Here is a 23,434-nt window from a genome sequence, read left to right as displayed (position 1 = left end):
TGGCCTGCTCCCTTAAGCTTAGTTTTGCCTTTGCAGTTTGAGTGACATTTTTGCTGGGGATCCGGGGCTGCTCGGGGTGGCCTCGCACACCCCCTGCACTTTGGCTGCCTGAAACACAGCTTGGGGTTCACGGTGCTCCGTGGTTTGACTCTCACAGGCAGGGTTCCAATGGCCACAGAGAGAGCATCTTCTCCAGCTGGCCCTACAGCGGCCCCAGGACCCCAAAGGCTACATCAAGGTGGCCACCAAGACCAGGGGGCAGAGTCCTCCTAAGTTCTGGCCCTAGATCTAGGCTCCAGATCTCCCAGGAGTTGGAGCCAGAGGAACCTGGGCTCACTTCTTTAGCAGGCTCTGGACACACGATGCCTTTAGGGTCTCAAGAAAATGTTTAATTTCTTTTAAAATTAGAAGGAAAAAGTCTCTGGAACATTTAGGGCCAAAGAAAATGTTTTAATGTTCTTTCTCACTTTAGAAATAATAATTTCAAAAATCTGTTAAATTATTTAACAGCTTTTTTAATGGAGGAAGGGGCCCTCCAAATCACGAAGTGGCCCTGGGCCCTGGGATGGCCGGGTGAGAGCCCGACATACCCACGCAGCATGCCTGAGTCCTGGAGTGCGATGTAATCTGAGCCACCCAGAATGGAGAGTCACCAAGAGGCAGCTTGGAGGTGGGCCACTGCCCCTGCACACTGTGCCTGGGGGAGACAGCCGACCCGACCCGCCTGCAGTGCCAGGATGGACAATTTGAGCTGGAGCCAAACTTGATCAAAGGGAGGCTGACTTTATCGAGGGCTGCTTTGTGGAGGGCGTTCGTTGTGGAAAGAGCCCAGGAAGGAGCTCTCTGCCTGTGGCTCAAAATGGCCACATAGGATGCAATTCCTGAGCTTAGAGTTGGCAGAAGAGCCAGCCTCTGCTAGCACCAGACCTAACGGAGGCGCGGCCCATGGCCACCCTGAGGAATTCCACCTGGGCGTTTGGTGTCCCTGGCATATCTCGAATGGCAGGCTGAGGCTTGAAAGTCTCATGCCTGTCTGCGGGACCCCCGCGTGAGCCTGGGACCACCTGTGGGGACAGTGTGTGGCTAGGCAAATGCCTTGGGCACTCGAGGGGGCACTGAGGCCCTGGAGGGCTTCTGTGGGCGGGAGTTCCCATGACATCATCCCTCAGTACAAGCTACGAGGGCTTCTTAGGACACACTGGACATCGGGGAGGGCTCTAATGGTATTTGCACAAATTTGCAATGTTGGAGACCAGAGTGGGGTGGGCTGGGTGGGCCAGGCCCCGGCCCAGATGGGGTGACCTTTCCTTCACCCCTACTTCCCCACTGCAGGGGTGCTGCCTCCCCATGGCCCTGGGGAGATGCTGACATCTGCTCATTGGCAGAGTGCCCTGTGCCCACAGTCTGTCCCTGTCCAAACATGAAACGGACAGCAGGAGGGGGCTCCAGCTGAGGCTCCTAGAGTTGGAAGCCCCTGCAGACTCGGTGGCTGCCTCACCAAAGGCTCCATCTGCATTTGCCCCCATGACCTTCCCACTGTGCCTGGGACCGCACTTAGAGCTGACCAGCACCTGGGGCAGTCTGGGGTCTGGGGCTGGTGTTCGGGCCAGCATGGAACACAGATGCCTTCACTGGCTCTGGTGGGCACGTGGCTTGCACAGATCGGACTGTGACCACAGGCTGCGGGACTCAGCCACCAGGTGCCTTCACTTACTTATTTACTGACCTTGAAGTTATCCAGCAATTATGTGTTTACAGATACCCGCACAACAGCCAGAGAGGTACGAATACATCACCACCTACAGGTGAGGGCACAGAGAGGTTAGGACCCACCTGAGGGGATGCAGCCAGCAGGTGGGACTTGGGCCCTGGCAGTCTGTTTCCAGCCTGTGTCTCAGGTCCAGGGTCTCCCTGGGACTGGAGAGGGCACTGGGGGAATGGAGCCGCCTCCTGCATCAGAGCTTCTCCTGCTCCAGCTCAGCCTGCAGCTCTCCTGCATCCCCAGGTGGGGACCAGAGAGAGGGGCAGGCCAGTGCCAGCCTGGAGGAGGGGGCAGTTACCGGAAGACCTTGGTCCCCATCCCAGCCCTCTGCACCCTGGGGCCCAGCCAGGCTGGAGGCCCATTTTTCCCAGAAGCCCACCTCCCTGCCTCCTTCCGGGGGCTCACTTCGCCCTGCTGCCTGTTCCTGATCGCCTCCTTGCCCCTACTCTCCCCTCTGCCCTCTCACCTCCCCTCACGTTCATGGGGTTTTGTGGACGCACCTGCCTGCCTTTCGTCAGTGGTGTCCAGCCGTCTCCCTGACCGAGGCTGAGGGTCCTGCACATCTAGGCCCCGTCATGGTCATTCTCCCTGGTCCCTGCCTGCCCATGGCTCTTGCCACAGTGGGAATGCAGCAGCTCTGGGCTGAGTGTCTGTCCTTGCCACTGCACTGCGTGTGCCCTGCGAGTGGGGGTTGCTGTGCTGCACCTCACTGCTACCCATGCCCATCTCAGGGTGTGGGCCCAGCGGGTCCTCAGGCTGTACCGGTCAGGGGGCTAGATACCTGGGCAGGGCCTTGTCCGAGGGTTGAAAAGGAGAGAAAATGCCCCCACTCCGGCTCGAGCAGTACAAGCCTTCATCCTCCCAGGCTCCGCCTCCCTGGCTGCTCCTTCCTGCATGGCCCCCACAGGGGTTGGCAGGGCGCACTCCCCAGAGGGACAGGAGTTTGTGGCCAACCTGAGGGTAGACACTGCCTGTCGTCCAGACCCTAGACACCCCTGGTCGGCCCATGTGTGGAGCCTGCCCCCATCCCAGAGCCATCATTCCAGCGAGGGCAGTGCAGGCCCGGGTGGCTGTGCCATGGCTGCTGTGATGTGCTCACTAGGAACAGCAGAGGTGCCCTGGGAAGGCAGAGGTCTGGGAGCCCCACAAGGGCTGAGCCTTGGGGCCTCAAAACAGGGAGTCTTCTCTGGGCTCAGGGCCTTTCTGGAGATGGGACTTCTAGGTTGCCAGGACCACTGGCCCTGAGGAGTTCAGCTGCCCACGGCGGCGGCGGCTGGGCTGTATCTTGCACTTCTCAGCTCTGTGGAGGGGTCCGTGGGGCCTGTCTGGGCCCAGCACAGCAGCGCACAGAAAAGCCACTTTGTATATTTGGGATTCCATTAATCCTTCTAGTTTGTACATTTTTGATAGCACCTTCAATTTTTTTCTTTTAAAAATTAATGTATTTTTTTCTGATAATATAAGAAATGCATGCCTTCTTTGGAAAATACAGAAAATCACAAAGAAAATAATCCACGATCCCACCTTCCAAAAGGAACCACAGTTAGCATTTTGTTCAACCTGTTTTTTTAAAAAACAAACAAACAAACAAATGCATACTAAAAGCAACGATTTATAAACTGCGGTTTTAGAGTTAAGATCGTACCCAGAGTTGCCGGTATCTCACCGGTTCCTCTTCTGGGACGGTGATTGTGCCTTCCCGGAGCTGCCGCACCCTGGCCTCCCAGCCAAGCCTGGTGACAGCAGTGGGGTGACCCTGCAAGGCCCCTGGGATGGCTGATGCTGAAAGCCCAGCAGAGCTGGAGTGGGTAGGGGCAGCCTCTCCAGGGCTGATCTGAGAGACAGGTATGTGCCTCACCCGGCATCACCCACCAGGGAAGCCTCCGTCCGCCCCCATGTAGAGTCATGATGGGTCCTCCCATCTCGTGTCTTCTGGGGAATGGAGCGGAAGGCCTCCCCTCTCTGGAACCAGGGGTGGGAGGGACTGTGCTCCCCAAAATGAATATTCCTTGGCTGTGGGTGAGCCTGCCAGCCCAGAGTCCCCGGGAGCCAGGAGCAGACTGGCAGGAGCCATGGCAATGACTGAGACACCTGGGGAGCCAGGTGTCCGGGCAGGCTTCAGTGTCCGCTCCCAACAAGTGTGGGGCATTGAGATCCTGGGTGGATCTCAGGAGAGCAGGCGTGCTCAAGCTGACACAGCCCGAGCTGTCTATTTACCACCAGACCCGAATCCACCTCTGGGCCAACAGTCTTACCCTGCAGGAGGCCTGGCACCTGTGTTTGTATTTTATCACCATGAGGTTGTGTGGGCTGCTGAGAGCATGTACAGAGCTCTGGGCACGAGCCTTGGCTCTGCGGCTGGCTGAGTGGCCGGGCCTCGGTGTTCTCATCTCTGAAGTGGGGAGAAGGATACCCCCGTCACGGGACCTCACAGTATTAGATGAGATTGCAGATGCGATGAGGTGGGGTCCCAGCAGGCCTGCTCAGGGCGTGGCCGTCCCTCCTGGTGCAGACACCATCATGTATGTGGAAGGTGATCACATCGAGTGTGCTTGCCACTGCGGTGCGAGCGCATATGTGCGCGGGTCTGCGCATGGGAGGCCTGGGCTGGGCTTCCTTTCTCGGCTTGTCTGGGAGGACGGTGGCTCCTAGAGGGTGTCTCCCTGTCTCTGCCCCACTCTGAGGATATGAGTGCTTTGAGCTGAGTGAAGGAGGAACTTCTCCAGGAGAGAGCTCTGTCTGCCACCTCCCCGGTGCCCCCACCCCTGGAGCAAAGCTGTCCTTACAGGGCCACAGCCTCTGCTGGCCCCGCAGCCCCTTTGCAGTGAAGGGGGGCTCCTGTGTGTGACTCCCTCCAGATAGACAAAAATCAGGTTTGGATGCCGGGGCCTCAGCTGAGTCCCTCGCTTCCTTTCCTCATCTGGAAAGTGGGGGTGTAGTATTGTGCCAACCTCCCAGGCCATCCCAGGATGAAATGAGATCATGCCCATAACTTAGACTTCCGCCTGGTCCCTGCTCACAGCTCCCCAAATGGTCATTGCCACATCTAAACAAATTTTTGTTTCATCCGGGGGTGCTGGTGGCCCCTGCAGCGGTGCCCACGGCAGCCCATGCACCCAGGCAGGAAGCTGCTTTGTGCAGGAGGGTCTTTGTGCAGGGGCAGTGTGGGCGAGCCTGGCAGCCTCCTAAGCGGCAGGACTATGTGGGCGCCTTATTGAGCTGTCAGCGGCTGGCAGCTGCTCCCAGGTAGCAGGAAGAAGGGCCGAGCTCCACGTGGGCATGAAAGTCCCAGCGGGTGTGTCAGGGGGCGGGGTGGGGTGGAAGTGTTAGTGCGACTGTGAGTGTGTGTGCATGCTTGCAGGATAAAGATGAGTTTTTAACATGTGTCTCCTGTGGTTTTTGATTTTTTTAATCTTTCCCAAAATCAATACAAACAAACCACAGGCATAATTTGGGTCTGTAAAGGCCGACGCTGTCATTCTGCTGCAAGAGGCAGGGAAGTTCATTTGGCGGGGGGGAATGCAGCACTTTCGCCGTCATTAAGTCCTGTGGTGGCTGGCGACAGTCACGGCGTTGATGGAGCTCAGAGCAGAGGCGGGAGGAGTGGTATTGACCAGGCATGTGTGTCTCCGGCGTGTGATGTGAGAACCCGGGGCTCGCCGGGATGCTGTCCTCCCTCCCTCCCTCTGCCAAGCTGGTGGGAAGGCCCTTGCCAAAGCGCACAAGACCCCTTCACACAGCACAAGGTCTTCGAGGCAGTCGCCTGCAGGTGGGGTGGAAGGGGTGCGCTCCAGACCCTAGGATCGCCCGTCTCTCCAAGACCATCCCTGGCCGCTGGTGGGCAGGGTGAGAGGGTTGTTAGCACCTGCTGTGGCCGGGGCCGTGCCAGGTCTGTACACATTGTGCCCTTTGCTGGGTGGCAGCCACCACGTATTCTCAAGGGCCTGTGCTAGGCCCCTGCCAGGCCCTGGGTTGTTCCTTTCCATGTGAGCTCCCATTATTAACTAAAGAAGACACTGAATGATCTCATGTGGTTGTATTTTTTTTTTTTTTTTTTTTTTGAGACGGATTCTCGCTCTGTTCCCCAGGCTGGAGTGCAGTGGCGCGATCTCGGCTCACTGCAAGCTCTGCCTCCCGGGTTCACACCATTCTCCTGCCTCACCCTCCTGAGTCGCTGGGACTACAGGTGCCTGTCACCACACCTGGCTAATTTTTTGTATTTTTGTATTTTTAGTAGAGACGGGGTTTCACCATGTTAGCCAGGATGGTCTTGATCTCCTGACCTCGTGATCCGCCCGCCTCGGCCTCCCAAAGTGCTGGGATTACAGGCATGAGCCACTGCGCCCGACCTCATGCGGTTGTATCTTGGTGGGTAAGGCAGGTCTTTCTGTGCCCCACCTGCCAGCCTCATGATCCGTGTTCCCTGCCTCACCACGCTTCTCTTGCTGTTTGTTCACACGCGTACTTACTTTGTTTTATATCAGTTTTTAGATACAAAAATAGTACAGGTAGAATTCTGTATTCTACATTTTCAGGGAACATCACATCACACATACGCTGCTCTTTTACTGTGGTTTTCATGTTTTCTGTACCTCTCCCGCTCTTACCCCACCTCCCACCCAGATTTAGTTCCGTTAACCCTTCAGGCTTCTTTTTCTGCACACACACCTGCACACGCGCGCACACACACAGGAGGTTGTCCTGTTTGGTTTTTAGAAATGGAATTGTCCTGTTCCTCTTCGCACCTTGCTCATTTCACTTCATGGTGCATCCCAGATACCCCTTTCTAAGTCACTGGCAGAAGCAGGACCTTGTGCTTCCCGATGGCTGTGAGCTGTCGTGGCGGCACACCTGTCCTCGGTGTGGAGTTCCAGTTCGTTCCTGCAGTCCCCTGTTAACAGACATTTAGACTGTTTCCCTTTTTTCCCCCTTTTCATTACAAACAAAAAAAATTGCTTTCTTAAACTGATTTTCATGTTTTTAAACTTTCTAATTTCTCATAAATACTTCAACTTTAGATTCTGCGAGTGAGTCTATTAGTTAGTGTCAGGCTTTGCAGAGGAAAGAAAAGTTCTAGAAGAGTCTGCAGCTCGTTCTCCCACCCCCTGCCCCCAGTGTCCACCCACAGAGGTGTGAGCATGCAAATAGGATGAGCTTCTGTCTCCCGTCTCTTGGGTGTCTTTTCCACCTGGGGCCTCCCTGGGGCCGCGCTGAGGGAGTGAAAGGCCCCTCCCTGGGCGCCCGAGGCCCCTGGCTTGGATGCTGTAGCCTTGCCTGAAAGCGGAGGAATTCTGGCTGCCTGGTGGAGGTCAGGGCTGGCCCTATCCCTCCAGGAGAAACAGTCTTGGGCGGGGGGGGCTGCTCAGGCTGGACCCAGCCCTGACCAGCGGGGCCATCGGGCCTCCTGGGCCCTGGCAGGATGTCGTTCCAGGGATACAGCACTTCCTTGCTTCTGCAGTGCTGAGTGGTCAGTGTCGGTTATCAGCTGTTCACATATGTTGCATAATCTCAGATGCTGGCTTGTAACAGTGAGTGGAGGTGGGTGGCCACACTGTCCCTTTAGAATAATCCACATGGCCCTGTCCAGGCAGGGCAGCCTCTGGGCTCCCACCTACCGCCTGATGCCCCTGTGCCTGGTGAGCCTGGGCTGGGGTCTGTTCGCTGTGGATGGGTGTGTTCAGAGTTCCCCGGTCAGCAAAGCTCCCTTTGTCTCCAGGGGAGTTCCTGGGAGGTAAAAGGGAGCCTTTTCAAGCCACAGGCTCACCCAGAAAACCTATGTAAGAAGAAAAGTTCAGAAACATCCAGCCAGCCTTGGAGCTGGGGAGACTGCTTCCCTTGAGGCCCGGGCCACTCCGGAACCATTTCTGTGATGGTAAAATGAGTGGGGGCCGCACGCTGGCTCTGCCTACTGTGAACATGATCCTCTGGTTCGTTCACCTTCAGGCTCCCGCATGAGCTGGGTGGTTGGTGTTAACCCTTTTGTCTTTCTACCCGGAACCCCCTGCCCTGGGCTCCAGGGAGCTCCACCATAGCCAGGGGAGGGAGGGCTCCATTCACCTCCTTCCAAGTTCCTGAGTTTGCTCTACTGATTTTTGTCTGCGGTGCATAATCAATCAGCCTGGACCCCAGAGAGGCCTTCTGTCGAGGTGGGTGGGTCTCAGAACTGCAGGCTGCTCCCCCTCCTACCTCAGGGCTGCCACTGTGCACCTGTGGCTGAGGCATGTTTTCTGGGGTTCCTGGCTTTGGCCTGCATGGCTGGGTGGGAGGAGGGCATGGGAGGTGATGCTGCTCACTGAGCGGGGCCTGCTTTGGCCGCCTTGGGATCAAGAGGCCTGTTAGATGCCCAGGTAGAGACCCTTGGTGGGCGAGCAGGTGGATCTTCAAGAATGGAGCTCCGAGGGACAGGTTGGCTGATCTCAGCGAACCCTGAGGCTTCCCCAAGGCCACACAGCTTGTCTGGCAGAGCCTCAGCAGGAGCCTGGGTCCCCGGACACTGAGGCTAGCTCTTTCTGCTGTGGTCTTCTCACAAACCAAGGTGGGATCACAGCCTTGGTAGCCTTGAAATCTCCCTAACCTGGCAAGACAGTGGAGAAGGGGGGCAGCCAGCGAGACATTCCATTGTAGAATAAATATATGCATGGTAAAACACTTGACATCTATTAACTTTTAAGTGGCAATAGTGATTCTTGTGGTTAGACCTGAATGGGAACTAGTACGTCTAAAGTGAAAATCTAATTGATTTTTTCCACAAAACAATGTTCCAGCAATGCATTGTGGACATAAAGGTTTGATGAATGTATAGCCAGGCACAGTGGCTCACATCTGTTTTCCCAACACTTTGGGAGGCCAAGGCAGGAGGGTTGCTTGAGCACAGGATTTGAGACCAGCCTGGGCAACATAGTGAGACTCTGTCTCTATAAAAAAATAAATTAGCAGGGCATGACAGTGTACACCTGTAGCCCCAGCTACTCGGGAGGCTGAGGCAGGAGGATCATTTGAGCTCAGGAGTTCGAGGAGTTCGTGAGTAGCCATGCACTCCAGCCTGGACAACACAGCAAGACCCTGTCTCAAAAAAAAAAAAAGATTTGGCCAATGAATTTTATCAGCTAAACTGGGATATTTAAGAGAAGGGAAGGAACTCCTAATTTCTGAACCCTGGTTCTGAAAAAGCTTTCTTTTTTCTTTCTTCACTTTAGTCTTGTTAGCAAAACCTTAACAGTTCATAGAAGAAATCATTTTTTACTTTTTTTCCCTTAATCTGAGCACAATATCTGGGGTCGCCATGGTGGTCCATTGGTGTGATTTGCAGGATGGGACCTTACATCCAGGGAAGGGGCTGCCAGGCTGGGCTGCCTCTGACCCTGTGGGCATGGCTGGGAAGGGCATGGCCTCCGGAATCAGAGGCCTGGGTTGAATCCTGGCTGAGTGCCTAGTGGGGCACTTTGAGACAAATGACAACCTTTCTGAGCCTTGCTTTTCTCATCTGTAAATGCGGGTGGCAATGCCTACTTAGTTGAATGTTAAATAAAATGAAGTCGTGTCTGTGAAGCACCTGGCATGGTAATCGGTGGCTGTGAGGACGACGCTGTCCTCATAGGGACTGGGTGGCACAGGTGCCTTGACCTTGGCATGCAGGGCGGATGGGCCAGGCTTCCAGCCAGTGCTGGATCTCAGAGGCCCAGGGGTTAGAGAATTAAGGGCCTCTGAGCCAGGCTCCTTGTTGCAAATGGACTCCTCTCCTCTGCATGCTGTGAATTGGGCATGAACACCTCCTGTGATGGGGGGCTCACTCCTTGCCGAGGCAGCCTAGTAAGCTGTTGGCACAGTCATCCTCATACCCTCTCTCCTGACCTGTGTCTTATGGCCTCTGCCCCCAGGCAGCTGTGGGGCAGGGGGCTGGGGTGACCCCCGTCTTGGTTGTTGAGCCCTTGCCCTAGCTGGAGGGTGACTGTCCCCCTACTCCCCCGACACAAGGCACAGCGTTTCTTGTGGCTGTCCTCCTTTGCGCCCACGCTGCCACTGCGCCCTGTGGCACTGCATTCAAAGTGAGTGTGTCTGCTTTTGTTTCTTCCTAGGACTTCTGAAAACGTGTGGGTGGGGGAGGGTGTGGAGGGTTCGTGCGCCGGGTGGTTTGGCTGCAGTGGCGTGGGAGGCGGCCCCAGAGGGGCAGAGCTGCAGTGTGTTTATGTGCACAGGGCCATTCCCTTCCTGTCCCGCGTGTGAACACCAGTGTACAAATGTGTGCACACAGGTGTGTCCCCCGTGCCTTTTCCCTACCTTGGCTGATCGTGGGGAAGATAGACTCGCTTCCCCTCTCCAGGCGGCGATTCCGGAAAGGAGGCTCTGGAATGCCAGCTGGGAGCAGGGAAGCCAGCGCAGCCAGGAGGGACCTAGCAGGCCCACAGAGTTCTAGGACAGCTGAGCCCTCCTGCCCACGGCCCTGCCGTCCCTGTGTGTCCCCAGGGTAACGTCCAAGCTCCGCAGCAGGGACCAGCCCTGGGTCCCACAGAGGAGGCTGGTCCAGGTGGTGGACTAGAGCTCTACTTGTGCCAGCCTGGGTGCAGAGGCCTGGCCGAGCCCTTCCTAACCTTGCCGTCCTGGGCCAGCTGTTCAGTCTCTCCGTGCCTGTTTCTACACAACCCATCCATAAAATGGGGCCATGGGAGCCACCACCTCCCATTAAATCATGTGTTCCCCCAGGCCTGTCGCCATCACTGGCGCCTCCACCAACATTAGCGCCAGTGTCTCCATGAAGTTGGGGTTCCTGGGGAGATGGCTCCCCCCACCCCAGCCTCACCTCCTCCCTGCCTCAGAGACTGAGCAGAAGGAAGGCAGCTGGACTGATGAGCAACTCGCCTGGGGCCCCAGAGAGGCCCGATCCCATCCTGCTGGGGCACACCCCAGGTCCAAGCCTGTCTGGGCACCCCCAGGGCTCTGGACTCACCTCCACCCCTCCCTCTGCGTCCTTGGTGGTCACACTCACCATCAGCAAGCTCGGCACCCCTGCCTGCTCTAGGGGGGCAGAGCCTGCCAACCCCTCCCACACTTCCCTCACCAAATCACAGGACCCTCGGGGTGGAGGCCGGTGCGTGGGAGGGTAAGGGTCAGGTGGTGGGAGGCCGTCCTCAGCAGGGATCCCAGAGTGGGAGACCCAGAGCTTTAGGACCCCAACATGTGGAGAGGCCAGGGTCCCTGGGATGGAGAGATGCCTCAGCCAGGGTGGGCGGAAGTGTTGCAGCCCCTGAGACCCTGCAGGCTTGGCTGGCCCCCCGGAAAGAAAACCTACAGCTGGGAGGGCAGTTCACACAGGGCGTGTGGGGAGCCAGAGCGCCCTCCACCTGCAGGCCTTGGGGAGCACCAGGCAAGGCTCCCTGGGAAGCAGGGCTGCCACCTCTGACCTCGCTCCGGCCTGACCTCACCATGGAGGCTCACGCAGGATGCCCACACAGGCCCCCAGGTGGCAGCTTCCTACAGTGCTTTTCCACCAGGGACCCTGCTGAGGCCCAGGGCCCTGAGACCCTCAGGCCCATCGCAGCCTCCCCACTGAGCACAGGCATGTCCATCCCCTCCCCTTCACCTGTCACCTGTCTGTCTTCCAGGCTTCGTGGGGCTTCCCAGTGCCCCATCCCTGCTTGTTAGAAGAGGGGCTGGGAGAATGGCAGGGCCTGGTACTCCAGGCTCCCCCTGCCCTCCTGCACTCTTGCCCTCCAGCCTTTCCCCACCCTGGAAGTGAGTTCATGATATTAATGGCAGCAGCAGCCGTATGAATGGAGCAGCCATGGTGCACCAGGCACTCTGCTAAGCACTTTATGCACATTCTTAAATTGCCGGATCTCCATTATAGAAATAATGTCTTAGGTTGAAAAACTACTTGACCAAGGTCATCCCAGCTGTAAGTGGCAGAGCAGGCCCTGAATCCAGGCAGCCCAGGCTGATCACCACCCTGCCACCACCCACCCCTCTCTCACATACAGGCTCTAGGCCTCCTGTCTGTACTGGAATCCCCCACAGCAGATCCACATGGCGCTGTCTAAAGAAGCACCTGCCCCTCCCCCAGACAAGGCAAGAAAGCCATCTCCACCTGGAGGGAGAGCAGTGAGGGGCATCATTAATGGGCTGTTGGGTGTCCTGATCTCTTTGAGAGAAGACAAGCTGAGCAGGCACAGCTCTTAATCCTCCAGCCACTGCCCCCCAGGCTGGGGCCTGCCAGCCCCCGCCCCCGTAGTCATTTCTAAATCGGGTCTAGATGGACTGGACGCGTGGCTGCCAGAGACCATTTGAACCCCCTGCCTCCAAATTCCCCAAAGTCCCCGCCTGCAAAGGACCAGCCCCAGCATGAGGCCCTGAAAGTAGCAACATTTCAATAGCCTAACCCTGGACAATCAGGACGATCCCTTTGCTAATTTATACGCTATACGTTTGGGGTTTAATTGGAGCGTAATTGTAATCCATATGCCTGTTAAGGTAATTACACTTATAAACCTAATATAATCCATAGATCAATGGGTTTGGAGCTAATTAAGGCAACCGTAATTAACATTTACCAAAAACCTTGCAATTACTGGAATATCCTTTAAGCTGGCCTTCCGAGCTGATAATGAGCGCCGCTCAGCGCTTCACGGCCTCCTAGCGTTCCTTTATTCTGTACAAGGGGGGCTTCTGGGGACCTCAATGTGGGGGAGTCAGTGCCTGCTTTTAGCACCCTGGGACTCTGATCAGGCACCCAGCTGATGAGTGACAGCACCACGGGAAGCCAGGTCCCTGTGACTTGGTCGTCCCCAGAACACGGCTGATTTTCTGGCTCAATGGACTCAGTCCGACAAAGGGGAACTTGGAGAAAGAGAATGAGAAATCCATATGCTGAGCTGGGACAGAACCCAAGTGGGGTCCTCACGCGGGGAGAATATGGCGCTTTCCTCCTGCCCACCCCCTGCTCCTGCAGCCAGGATGCACTGAGCTCGGACTGCACCGAAACCCCGGGAAAATCCCAACAGCAGCACCACAGGGCCAGGATTACAGCCATTCTTTTTTTTTTTTTTTTTTTTTTTTGAGACAGAGTCTCTCTCTGTCGCCCAGGCTGGAGTGCAGTGGCGCGATCTCGGCTCACTGCAACCTCCACCTCCTGGGTTCACGCCCTTCTCCTGCCTCATCCTTCTGAGTAGCTGGGACTACGGGCACCCACCAGCACGCCCTGCTAATTTTTTGTATTTTTAGTAGAGACGGGCTTTCACCGTGTTAGCCAGGATGGGCTCGATCTCCTGACCTCGTGATCCGCCCGCCTCGGCCTCCCAAAGTGCTGGGATTACAGGCGTGAGCCACCACACCTGGCCTACAGCCATTCTTGAATGTTGTGTGACTCCCGGTGATATTGTCACCTTGGGAGCTGCACAGAGACCCCCTCCCCCGGCCGGGCCCCTCCTCTGTCTGCAGAAGGAGGTAAGGGGCCCACCGCATCTGTCTTATCACAGGCTAAGCTGTTGGCATCTGTTCTTTTCCTGCTCCAGGAGGGACAGAGCCGCCCTGTTGTCCTTGCAGCACCGTGCTCTGTGAACTGGGCGCTCCTGTGGACAGCTCCACGTGGGTCTTCTTCGAGAGCCTCCACTGCAGATAGAAGGAGGCCTCGAGCCTGTAGTTCGGGGATGGTGGTCAGCCTGGGCTGCCTGGATTCAGCTCCTGCTCTGACATTTACAGCTGGGACGACCTGGGCCAGGTAGAGGTTTTTCAACCTAAGACTCAGTTTATTATTTATCTATTTATTCATGTTATTTATTTATTGACAGGGTCTTGCTCTGTCACCTAGGCTGGAGTGTAGTGGTGCAATCATGACTCACTGTAGCCTTGACCTTCTGGACTCAAGTGATCTTCCCACCTCTGCCTCCTGGGTAGGGTGCATGCCTGAGGGGGGACTACTGGCATGCACCACCGCACCGGCTCGTTTTTAAAATTCTTGCAGAGACAGGGTCTCCCTTTGTGGCCCAGGCTGGTCTTGAACTGGGCTCAAGTGATCCTCCTGCCTTGGCCTCCCCAAAATACTGGGATTACAGGCGTGAGCCACTACACCCGGCCTGGACTCAGTTTCTATAATGGGACTTGGCAGTTTAATAATGTGCATGCAGTGCTTAGCGTAGTGCCTGGTGCACAGCCACTGCTTCATTAATGCTGCTGCTGCTGTCCTTGTCATCTCTATCATTGACAGCCCTAGAGAAGCTGAAGGGGTGGGGCCAGGTGGGAGGGGCTGGGTGGGCGGGGCCAGGTGGGCTGTCTGCACCTCGCTGACTCCTGGATGGGCTGTGAACTTGACGGGTCCCAAGGCTCACTTTTCCCCCATCATCATTTCTGTACACTTTTTCCATCTCTGGGCCTTAGGGACTTTCCAAAGACTTTGCAACTGGCAGAGATTTCTAGACAGAATTAGGTTCTTTAACGAAGGAATGAGGCAAATGTGGACAGGAGATTGCTCATAATTGCGGCTGTCATTTATTGAGTACCTGCTGTGTGCTCTTAGCCTCTGGGCTAAAGACTGCACAGACATAATTCACTGACTGCCAACAGCAGCTTGATGCGGCTGGCATTTTAGTCTCACTTTAGAGTGAGGAAAGTGAGGCTCAGAGAGACTGAATCACAGGTTTGAGTACATCCAGCGAGGGGGCAGCTGGGCCAGGATTTGAAGCCAGCCATTCTCAACGCCACTGTGCTCTCTGCCTCCCGAGTGGAGGCCCTGACCCCTTTGCTCTCTTCCTGGGTGGGCCAGTGGGGCTGGGTGAGGGATGAGTGTGTCAGTGTTTCCCTCAGCTCAGTAGTGGAGAACAGGTAGGGTGGGCGAACTCCTGGCTGGACCAGAGCCACAGGCCTGCAGGAGACAGCCCTGCCAGGGCGAGTGAGCACTGTGGTCTAGGAGACCCTAGAGTGAGATGGGGCCTCTACAAGGCACAGCTCTCCCTGGAGGAAGGGAGGGAGGAAGGGAGGGTCCCTGCCTTACAGGACCTGGCCCTCCCCACTTGTCCAAAGCCCGACTGGGTCCTGTTGTGTCAGCGCTTTGCACCACACCCTGTGCTACCCACCCAACCTGTGTCCCCGTCTGATCTCCCTGGACCCTCCCACAGCCTGGGAAGGGTCCCCCAGCTGTGAGGTCAGCATGGGGGACCTTGCTCTGCAGAGGGCACCTGTAGGGCTGGCCTTATTGGAGTGTCCCTCCTTTCTAGGCCCAGAGTCCTGCGCTGCCTGGTGTGCGGGGCCTGAATGTCATCGTTTGATATATTTTATCCGACTTTCTAGTTGCTTTAAGGTACTTGGTCTGTCATGACTGTTAGCCTCTTTATTTAAAAAAAAAAAAAACTCAATATAATAGTTTGTATTTTTTCTTATTGATAATAAAACCTCTGACATTATTGAGCTCTTGTTCTGGGGCCAGCTCTGCCCCGAACTGTTTGTACACGCTACCTTGCTGAACCTGCACCCAAGTCCTCAGGCCATTATTCCTCCTTACAGATGAATGAAGTCACTGGCCCGAGGTCACACAGCTGGGACGTAGTGGAACCAGGCTGGGCGCTAGCTGGTTGACCTCAGTCCCCAGTGTTTATTTAGCGCGTGCATGCACTGGCTCATTTAGTCTCTACAGCCTTGCAGAGGCCACAGTGATGAGGTGGCAGAGGTGGTATTCAAATTCAGGCCCCTAAACTTGTATCTGTGTTCCCTCTTGAAAACTTCAGCAAACTGAAGAAGTGAAAGGCAGAGAGTAAACCACCGACCGGCCCACCATCCAGAGGTGACAGTGACCTCTGATACCGCTGGGTGTCCACCTTCCGAACTCTGTGCCCAAATGTGCCCTCTGTGTTCTAGTCCACAGCGAGGTCAGGAGCATGGGCTGTTTTGGGATATCTCTTCCCAGTGCCCAGTTCCAGAACACCCTTCCACACCACCGTGCGTTCTCCAGGGCCATCGTTTTAATGGCTGCAGGCTGCTCCCGCGTGTGGGCGCATCCTAAACAGCCCCTTATTATTATGGTTAGATGCTGCACGTGTTTCCAATTCTTCATTATTGTAAACCCGACTGCATTGCTCATTGTTGTGGCATGGCTTTGCACTGACTTTGGATTTTTGCTTTAAGATGACTTCTCACACATGGAATTGCTGGGTCAAAGGGTATGCAAAATTCTAAGGTGTTTGGTACTTCTGCAGAATTCTGCCTCCAGACATCAAGTTGCTCTCCCATCTGCACTGTGGATAATCCTGCAACTCTCGACACCCTCACCAACAAATAACACCAAGGACTAGCAGTGTCATTTTTAAAACGTGCCTCCATCGATAGGAAAAGAATGGGATCTTCTTTGATTGATAATGAGACTAAAGGCTTTTTCTGTCTTCCTCGGTTGCTGATATTTGTTTCTTCTGTAAATTGCATATTCATATCCTTTCTCAGTCTTTTTTGTATGTTTTTTAAACGAAGGCTTTTCTTTAATGGGAAATCTGCATTTCATCAAAGATGGAGCGCAGAGTCTGTGGTTCATTTATTCTCTGGGGAAGATGCTTCTTTTTTGTTCTCTCACCAATCAGAGACAAGCCTGAAGATGCTGGCAAATTAATTTCAGGCGCACGAGACAGGCGGTCGGTGCCCACGAGGATCCTGGCTGAAGAAATCACATTTTAGTCCCAACTCCTCAAAGTGTTGAGGCCGCCTGGAGTCCACACGCACCAGGGTTCAAATCCCCACTCAGCCACTTTCTAGCAGCATGACTTTGGGATGTCCCTCAGCCATCAGAGACTTCACTTTCTGGGCTGTACCGTGAGGTGTTGGTGTGCAGTTTAAAGGAAGTTTGGACGGCTGTGGTGTGGGTAGTTCTGAGTGCTCAGTAGGCAGACCTGGTTTTGAGCTGATAGACAGAGAAGGCCCACGCGAATGGGCAGAGCTGGGCCTCGCCAGGGCCTGGCACTCAGTTGTGCTCAGCAAATGCCTGTTACACAAGGGATGGTGCCCAGGTAACCTGGGTGAGCTACAAACCAGAGCCGCTGGACGAGTTCCAAAGGGAACTTGGGCACACTAGCCCCCTTTGTTTGTGTTTGGAGTGGAAGTCACCACATAGCTTTATTTGATTACTTTTTACCCGAATCCCCGTATCCTCAGGAATTCAAGGACAAGGATACATAACGACATGATTTTTGTCTTGGAGTAAATCACAGTCCACTTGGAAAATCTCCATCTAGAGGAGGGTGAGGGTGCAGGTCTTGGGGTGAGGCTGGGGATGAAGCCTCCCATGGCTTTGTGGTTACCCTGCTGGGGGGCTCACTCCCTGCAGGGCCATTGGTAGAGTCACACGATGCCGGGCAAGGCTGGCCAAGCGGGATACAGAGCACACTGGGGGAGGGATGGCTGCACAGGCGTGGACCGTGGGGGATCCAGGGTGGCGATCCCACCTGGGGGCCTTGGGCCGAGTGGTGGAGCATGTTGCCTGAACACCCGAGCCCGCGGACATCTAGGGAGCTTAAGGCATGGCAGGGGTGGGGTGCGTTGCCTGCAGCCTGGGGCGGCCTCGGCTCCTTCACGTCAGCGTGTCCTGACACCATGACACTGTGCGTGGTCACATGGAGCCTGTCCTCTTGTACCTGCTTCATCTCTGGCTTTCCTGTCCATCTGCCTGGTGCTTTGGAGGGTGTACCAGGCTGTGAGGGAGAAGCAACCACGTGGCCCTGTGTTCTTGTGCCGCAGCTGGGCCAGCAGATCTGGGGGAAAGGCCACTTCCTAGTGGCCTTTCTGGTGGGAGGGAGTCATAGTGATGAGTCTGGAAGCTGAGCCCGGGCTTGGGAGCAGCTGGAAAGGCTGCCTGTGGCCTCCCTGAGTAGACGTCCTCTACCAGTTGTTCAGCCTCCCTGTCCCCAGCCAGCCACCATCTAGTTGGCACTCCCAGTGGGTCCCACGAGCCGTGTGTTGCTATGCACAGCCCTTACTAGAATCCCACTTTCCAGATGAGGGTGACAGAAGGAGGAAGCATCAGTCACTTGCCCAAGGTCCCCCCGGCGAGGGGCTCTGAGCCTGGACATGGCCCTCTGAGCTGCTCTGTCGCCCCATGGCGTTGGAGCGTCCCAGCCTCTCCCAAGAGTGTGTGCCCTTGCGTTGCTGGCTCAGAAGCCAGAAGGCTTCCAGGGGCAGACCTAGGCGGAAGCCCTGAGTGGGCATCCTGGTCAGCCATGTGGAGGTTGGGGGCCGGTGGGCAGGAGCACTCACCATGCTACCCGACCCCCGATGGCACCCCCAACATGGAACGCACGGGCTCAGGACTCACTTTTATTTTGGTAGAGCTTGGAGTCCCCATTTCCATGTTTTGTTTTTCTTTATAGTCCCAGTGTCGAGCCTAGTAGGACACAGATGTCTCAGCAAACAAAATTAGGAGCCATCCGAGCAGGGCCCTGCGGCCATAGACATTCCCATGCGTAGCGAAACCAGGCCCTCTCGCCAAGCACTCTTTGGGAGGATATTTGGAAAAAATGTTAAGGCATTCATTTTTCTCTCGACCTTTTCTGTTGGAATTGTGGGGCCTTAACACTGGAAGTAAAAGGAGTTATGAGACACGGCTGGCTTCCTACCCCCGGGACAGCCCCAGTGGCCAGGCCTGGCCCAGTTCTCCCATCTGGCCCTCAGTGGTTTCTGCAGAGGTTACCAAGCACAAGGGCCAGGCTGTGGCCCCCACCTCTGTGCAAAGAAGTTGGCAATGATGTCCAGGTAGCAAGCAGGTGCAGGGCGCAAGCTTTCTACCCCCAGGCTAGTTAGAGACGGAGGAGACTCGAGGAGGGAGAGGACCAGCAGAGGACACTCTACGGGGGTGGCTTCTGGCAAAACAGTGCTATCTGAAGATGAGTTTGGAGTCAGGAATGTTTGCTGAGTTAGCCTGGATATTGGAAGTGCCCTTTCTTTTGAGCCCTTTGGCTCTTGGCGCTGACCATCTGCTGGCAGAACATGGGTGGGTTCCCAGAGCACCTGCCCCTGTGGTGTATATCAGCTGGCTCTCAGCTACACCTACAGGCCTGCACTGGTGTAGATTTGGGTCCCAGGTTCCCCACCAGGGGCCTGGCTGGCTTCCCCGGGGCCACACCCTTCCAGCGGAGTCACATCACAAGTTATGTGGAAATGGAGGCCACCACCCTGGCCACAGAGGTGAGGCTGGTGAGGCCCAGAGTGCACCTGTTGGGGATGCTGCAGCACTTGGAAATCTGGCTGCCCGAGGCTGGAAGCCACTTTGCTGCGAATGTCATGTAGGATAATGAGTGGACTCTTTTCTCAGTCCTGGAGGACTTCCTCGGCCAGTCTGGAGTAAGCCACAGCTGGGGAGATCAGTTCTGGGAAGTGCTGGGTTCTCCTGCATCTTTGGTCCTTTGGTGGCACAGGCCTTCCTTTGCAGGCCTGAGGCACCTGTCTTGGGTGTGTGCCATTGGCTCAGTAGCCCATAGGCAGTAAGTTCCGTGGAATCAGGCACATTTTCAGCCAGAGCTGCCAAGTGCTCCCTGCAATGGTGTTACCAACTGAGGTGCCACTCAAACCAGAAAACCCCGGGGCTGGGCAAGACAGCAGCTTTCAGGAGCTGGGAAGAGGCATCATTTCCACTTTCCAGGCCCTGTGATCTGGTTTGTAGCCTGTACCAGGGCACTGGAGTCCTGCCTTGGCCACAGCTCATGGTCTAGAGGAATAACCCCAGGTCCAGGTGAGACACTCAGCCTGTGATGGCTTCATATGGTCACCACGTTGTTGTATATGGAGAGAAGACTGTTTCTTGATTTTAAATTTTGTTTTTCATTTTATAAATGTAATATATTCACATGGAAAATTTGGAAATTATAAACAATCAAAAAGAAGCAGCTAAAAAAAAGTCCTTTCATAATCCACCGGCAACATCAGTTAACATGTGGCATATTTCCTTCCCGTCTCCTCCACTCCCATTTTTTTGGACTTCTTAAACATAATTGAGATTGTGTTTTATGTACAATTTTATAGCATGTACTTGTTAGCTTTGAAACAGACCCATCTGCGTTTGCAATTTGGCCTGCAGGGAAAAGACCAGATTGCTGAGTCTTAGCTAAAGCTGTGAGAGAAGGAAATCTAAAAATACCCTCCTCGTTGGCCTGCTCAGGGAGCGCTGTGGCCTCTTGTTCTCCTCCCTGTCAATACAGCAGAATTAGCCATGACTCAGAGTGGGTCTCCGTGGTGATTCTGTCTCCAGAGAACATGCCGTACTCCCGACGTCAGGCTCACAGGTGAGTGGGGGCACTAGCCGGGGACGAGGGGCTGGAGCCTGACCGGCCCAGCTACAGAGGGGCCTGGGGTTCGGCTCCTGCCTGTGGAGCCCCTCTAAGGCTCTCTGGGGTCTTCTGCGGAGCGAACACTTTGAAGGGAGCATCTGTCAGAGACATATGATGCTTCTTCACCCAAAGCCCCACCCTGGCTGCAAGAGGAGAAAATCAAAACCGTGAAGAGCATTTTAGAGACTTCCACTTCCAGCAAGATGGAGCAGAAGTGCCTTTCCCTATTCCTCCTGCCAAGTGCAACGAAAAACCCTGGACATCAGTTATGAAACAAACAGAAGAGGCTGAAAGGAAGAGAGGAGAAGGCAGACTGGCCAGGGAGCTCAGGACCCGGGGATCAGCAGAGGGGTGAATTCCCTGGGTTTCCTTTGTGCCTTGTACATCTCAGACGTGGAGCTGAAGAAGCCAGCAAGAGCCTCTGCAGAAGCCTGCTCTCCCTGGCCGAAGGACCAAGGCAGGGGCACCTTGAGAGACAGGAAACATTTAGGCAATAACTGTGGTACTCCAGCCAAACACCACAGAAAACCCTGTGGCCCCATCCCTACTCGTGCCAGCAAGGGCTCAGCGGGGAGCCTGGACCAAAACACTCACCAGGCTGAAATGAGCCCCTACCACTGGGGGTGTCAGAAAAGGCCAAGAAGGGAGCCAGGAGCAGGGTGGGAATGAGGTCCCCCAGCTGGAGCATCAGTGGAGACCACATGGTAAGCCCGTGCTTCCCCCAGTCAGTGGTGACAAGACATCCCTTCCCCTCCCACCGGACGGGCAGTGTCATACTGAAGAGTCAGGACTTCATCACCACTCAGAGGTTACAAGGCTATCCCCCCACAACAGTGTCAATGGAGCCCACATGGGACACAGTAATGAGGGGTTCCTGCACCTCCCTACCAGGAGAAAACTTCCCCCTTGAAGAGCAATAACGAGAGCACCTCCCCCATCTCAGTGTCAGCAGAGGCCAAGTGGGGAACCTGGACGTCCACCCCACCCAAGCAGAATAAGGCAGCACTACCCTCTTCCCCTGCCTGAGTTGTGTCCAGAGAAGGCCAGCTGAAAGGGAAGGTTTAAATAAGACTCAGAGTCTCACACCACACACCCAAAATGTCCAGCTTGTGGTACAAAACCACCTGTCATGCTAAGGACCAAGGAAACCCCAACATGAATCAGAAGAGAAGACCAACAGACACCAGCACTGAGATGACACAGATGTCAGGACAAAGACTTTAAAACAGCTACTGGAAAAATGCTTCAACCAACAATTGCAAATATGCTCGAAAAAAATGACAAAGTAGAAAGTCTCAGCAAAGAAATAGAAGATATAGGGCCAGGTACAGTGGCTCATGTCTGTGATCCCAGCACTTTGGGAAGCTGAAGTCGGTGGATCACTTGAGCCCAGGAGTTTGAGACCAGACCTGGGCAACACAGGGAGACCCTGTCTCTACAAAAATTAAAACATTAGCTGAGCATGGTGGTGCACACCTGTAGTCTCAGCTACTCAGGAGGCTGAGGTGGGAGGATCACCTGAGCCTGAAAGGTCAAGGTTGTAGTGAGCTGAGATCATGCCACTGCACTCCAGTCTGGGCAACAGGGTGAGACCCTGTCTCAGACAAACAAACAAATAAATAGAAGATATAATGAAGAGCCAAATGAAAATTTTAGAACTGAAAAATACAGTAGCCGAAATAGAAAACTCCATGGATGGGTTTGACAGCAGAATCAAGGGGACAGAGGAAAGAATCTGTGAACCTGAAGGCAGGAAAATAGAGATGACCCAATCAGAACAGAGAAAAAATAGACTGAAAAGAATGAACAAATAGCAAATAAGCACATAAAAAGATGTCACGAGTCACTAGGGTAACGCAATTTAAAGCCACAATGAGACATCACTACACACCTATCAGAATGGCTAAAATAGGCTGGGCGTGGTGGCTCACAGCTGTAATCCCAGCATTTTGGAAGGCTAAGGTGGGTGGATCACTTGAGGCTAGGAGTTCGAGAACAGCCTGGCCAACATGGCAAAACCCTGTCTCTATTAAAAATACAAAAATTACCTAGGCATGATGGTGCTCGCCTGTAATTCCAGCTACTTGGGAGGTTGAGGTGGGAAGATCACATGAACTGGGGAGGCAGAGGTTGTAGTGAGCTGAGATCATGCCACTGCACCCCAGCCTGGGCGACAAAACAAGAAAGACTCCATCTAAAAAAAAAAGGAAAGAAAAAAAAAGAATGACTAAAATAAAAAATGCCGATAAGAACAATGAGAATCCAAACCACTCAGACATTGCTGGTGAGAAGGTAAAATGATACAAACACTCTGGAAAATAGCTTGGCAGTGTCTTAAAACTCTAAATGTAAAACTGTCACATGACTCAGCCATGGTACTCCTGGGCAGTTATCAGAGAAATGAAAAATTATAATTTACACAAAAACCTATACACAAATGTTCGTTGCAGTTTTATTGATAATAGCCCCAAACTAGAAGCAATCCAGGTGTCCTTCAGTGGGTGACAAGAGGAACTGTATTCATGTCATGCAATAGTACCCAGCAATAAAAAGAAACAAACTCTCTTTCTCTTTTTTTTCTTTTTTTGGCATAAAATCCAGATCCTGCATAAAAAAGAAATTTGATACTCACAATGACTTGGATGGACTCCCAGTGAAAAAAGCCTATCCCAAAAGGTTATCTACTTTCTGATTCCATGTATAGCATATTCTCAAAATGACAAAATTCTATCTTGCAAAACAGATACTGTTGGATGGGGCGGGGCAGGAGGGCAGTGGGCGTGGCTATAAAGAGCAGCCTGAGGGGTCCTGGTGGTGATGGAAAGCTTCTTTATTTCACTGTATCAATGTCAATTGTTGACTTTGATATTGTTCTATAGTTTTGCAATATATTACTGTTAGGAGAAACTGAGTCACTTAGTGGCATGCTTACAACTGCATGTGAATCTCCAATTATCCCCAAATTAAAAGTTTACTAAAGCAACAATGGAACAAGAAAAAGAAAAGCCTGTGTACATAGCAACCCAGAATGCCTATGATAAGTGGCAGGAGCTGATGACAGGCAATCTGGGTTCAGAGCAATGACAACTCTGGGACAAGCATGCTGCTGGGAGAAAGAGACCAGGAGCTGCACACCCAGGCAGATGCTTTTGCATTGGGATGGCGGTGGGGGGTTGGAATGGATCGTCATTTACTTTTATATTTAACACTTTTTTTTTTTAAGAGATGGAACGCTCTGTCACCCAGGCTGGAGCGCAGTGGTATGATCATGGCTCACTGCAACTTCGAACTCCTGGGCTCAAGCAATCTTCCCACCTCAGCCTCCTGAGTGGCTGGAACTACAGGTGCACATCGAAGCACCCAGCTGATTAAAAAAAAAATTTTTTTT

The 23,434-nt window shown here is 54.2% G+C and overlaps 1 protein-coding gene across 4 annotated transcripts in view; it reads left to right on the top strand.

Moving 5' to 3' along the window:
* The window catches only part of LHPP (phospholysine phosphohistidine inorganic pyrophosphate phosphatase), a 148,262-nt gene that overhangs the window by 75,468 nt on the left and 49,360 nt on the right, over positions 1 to 23,434 (top strand). The window contains exon 6 of one of the 4 annotated variants that reach the window (XM_058435915.1): positions 15,940 to 16,368. The exons of 2 other annotated variants lie outside the window; for them this stretch is intronic. In XM_058435915.1, coding sequence (XP_058291898.1) covers positions 15,940 to 16,035 — 96 coding nt within the window. In that variant the 3' untranslated portion in view covers positions 16,036 to 16,368. Of the gene's footprint in view, positions 1 to 15,939; positions 16,369 to 23,434 lie in introns of those variants that run through there. One more of the 4 variants, XM_058435914.1, reaches the window with a different exon arrangement.

Source organism: Hylobates moloch, unplaced genomic scaffold, assembly GCF_009828535.3.
Source record: "Hylobates moloch isolate HMO894 unplaced genomic scaffold, HMol_V3 SCAFFOLD_3, whole genome shotgun sequence".
Taxonomy (NCBI): domain Eukaryota; kingdom Metazoa; phylum Chordata; class Mammalia; order Primates; family Hylobatidae; genus Hylobates; species Hylobates moloch.
The sequence above is the reverse complement of the archived record's forward strand: the minus strand, read 5'-3'. Positions and strand labels throughout refer to the sequence as shown.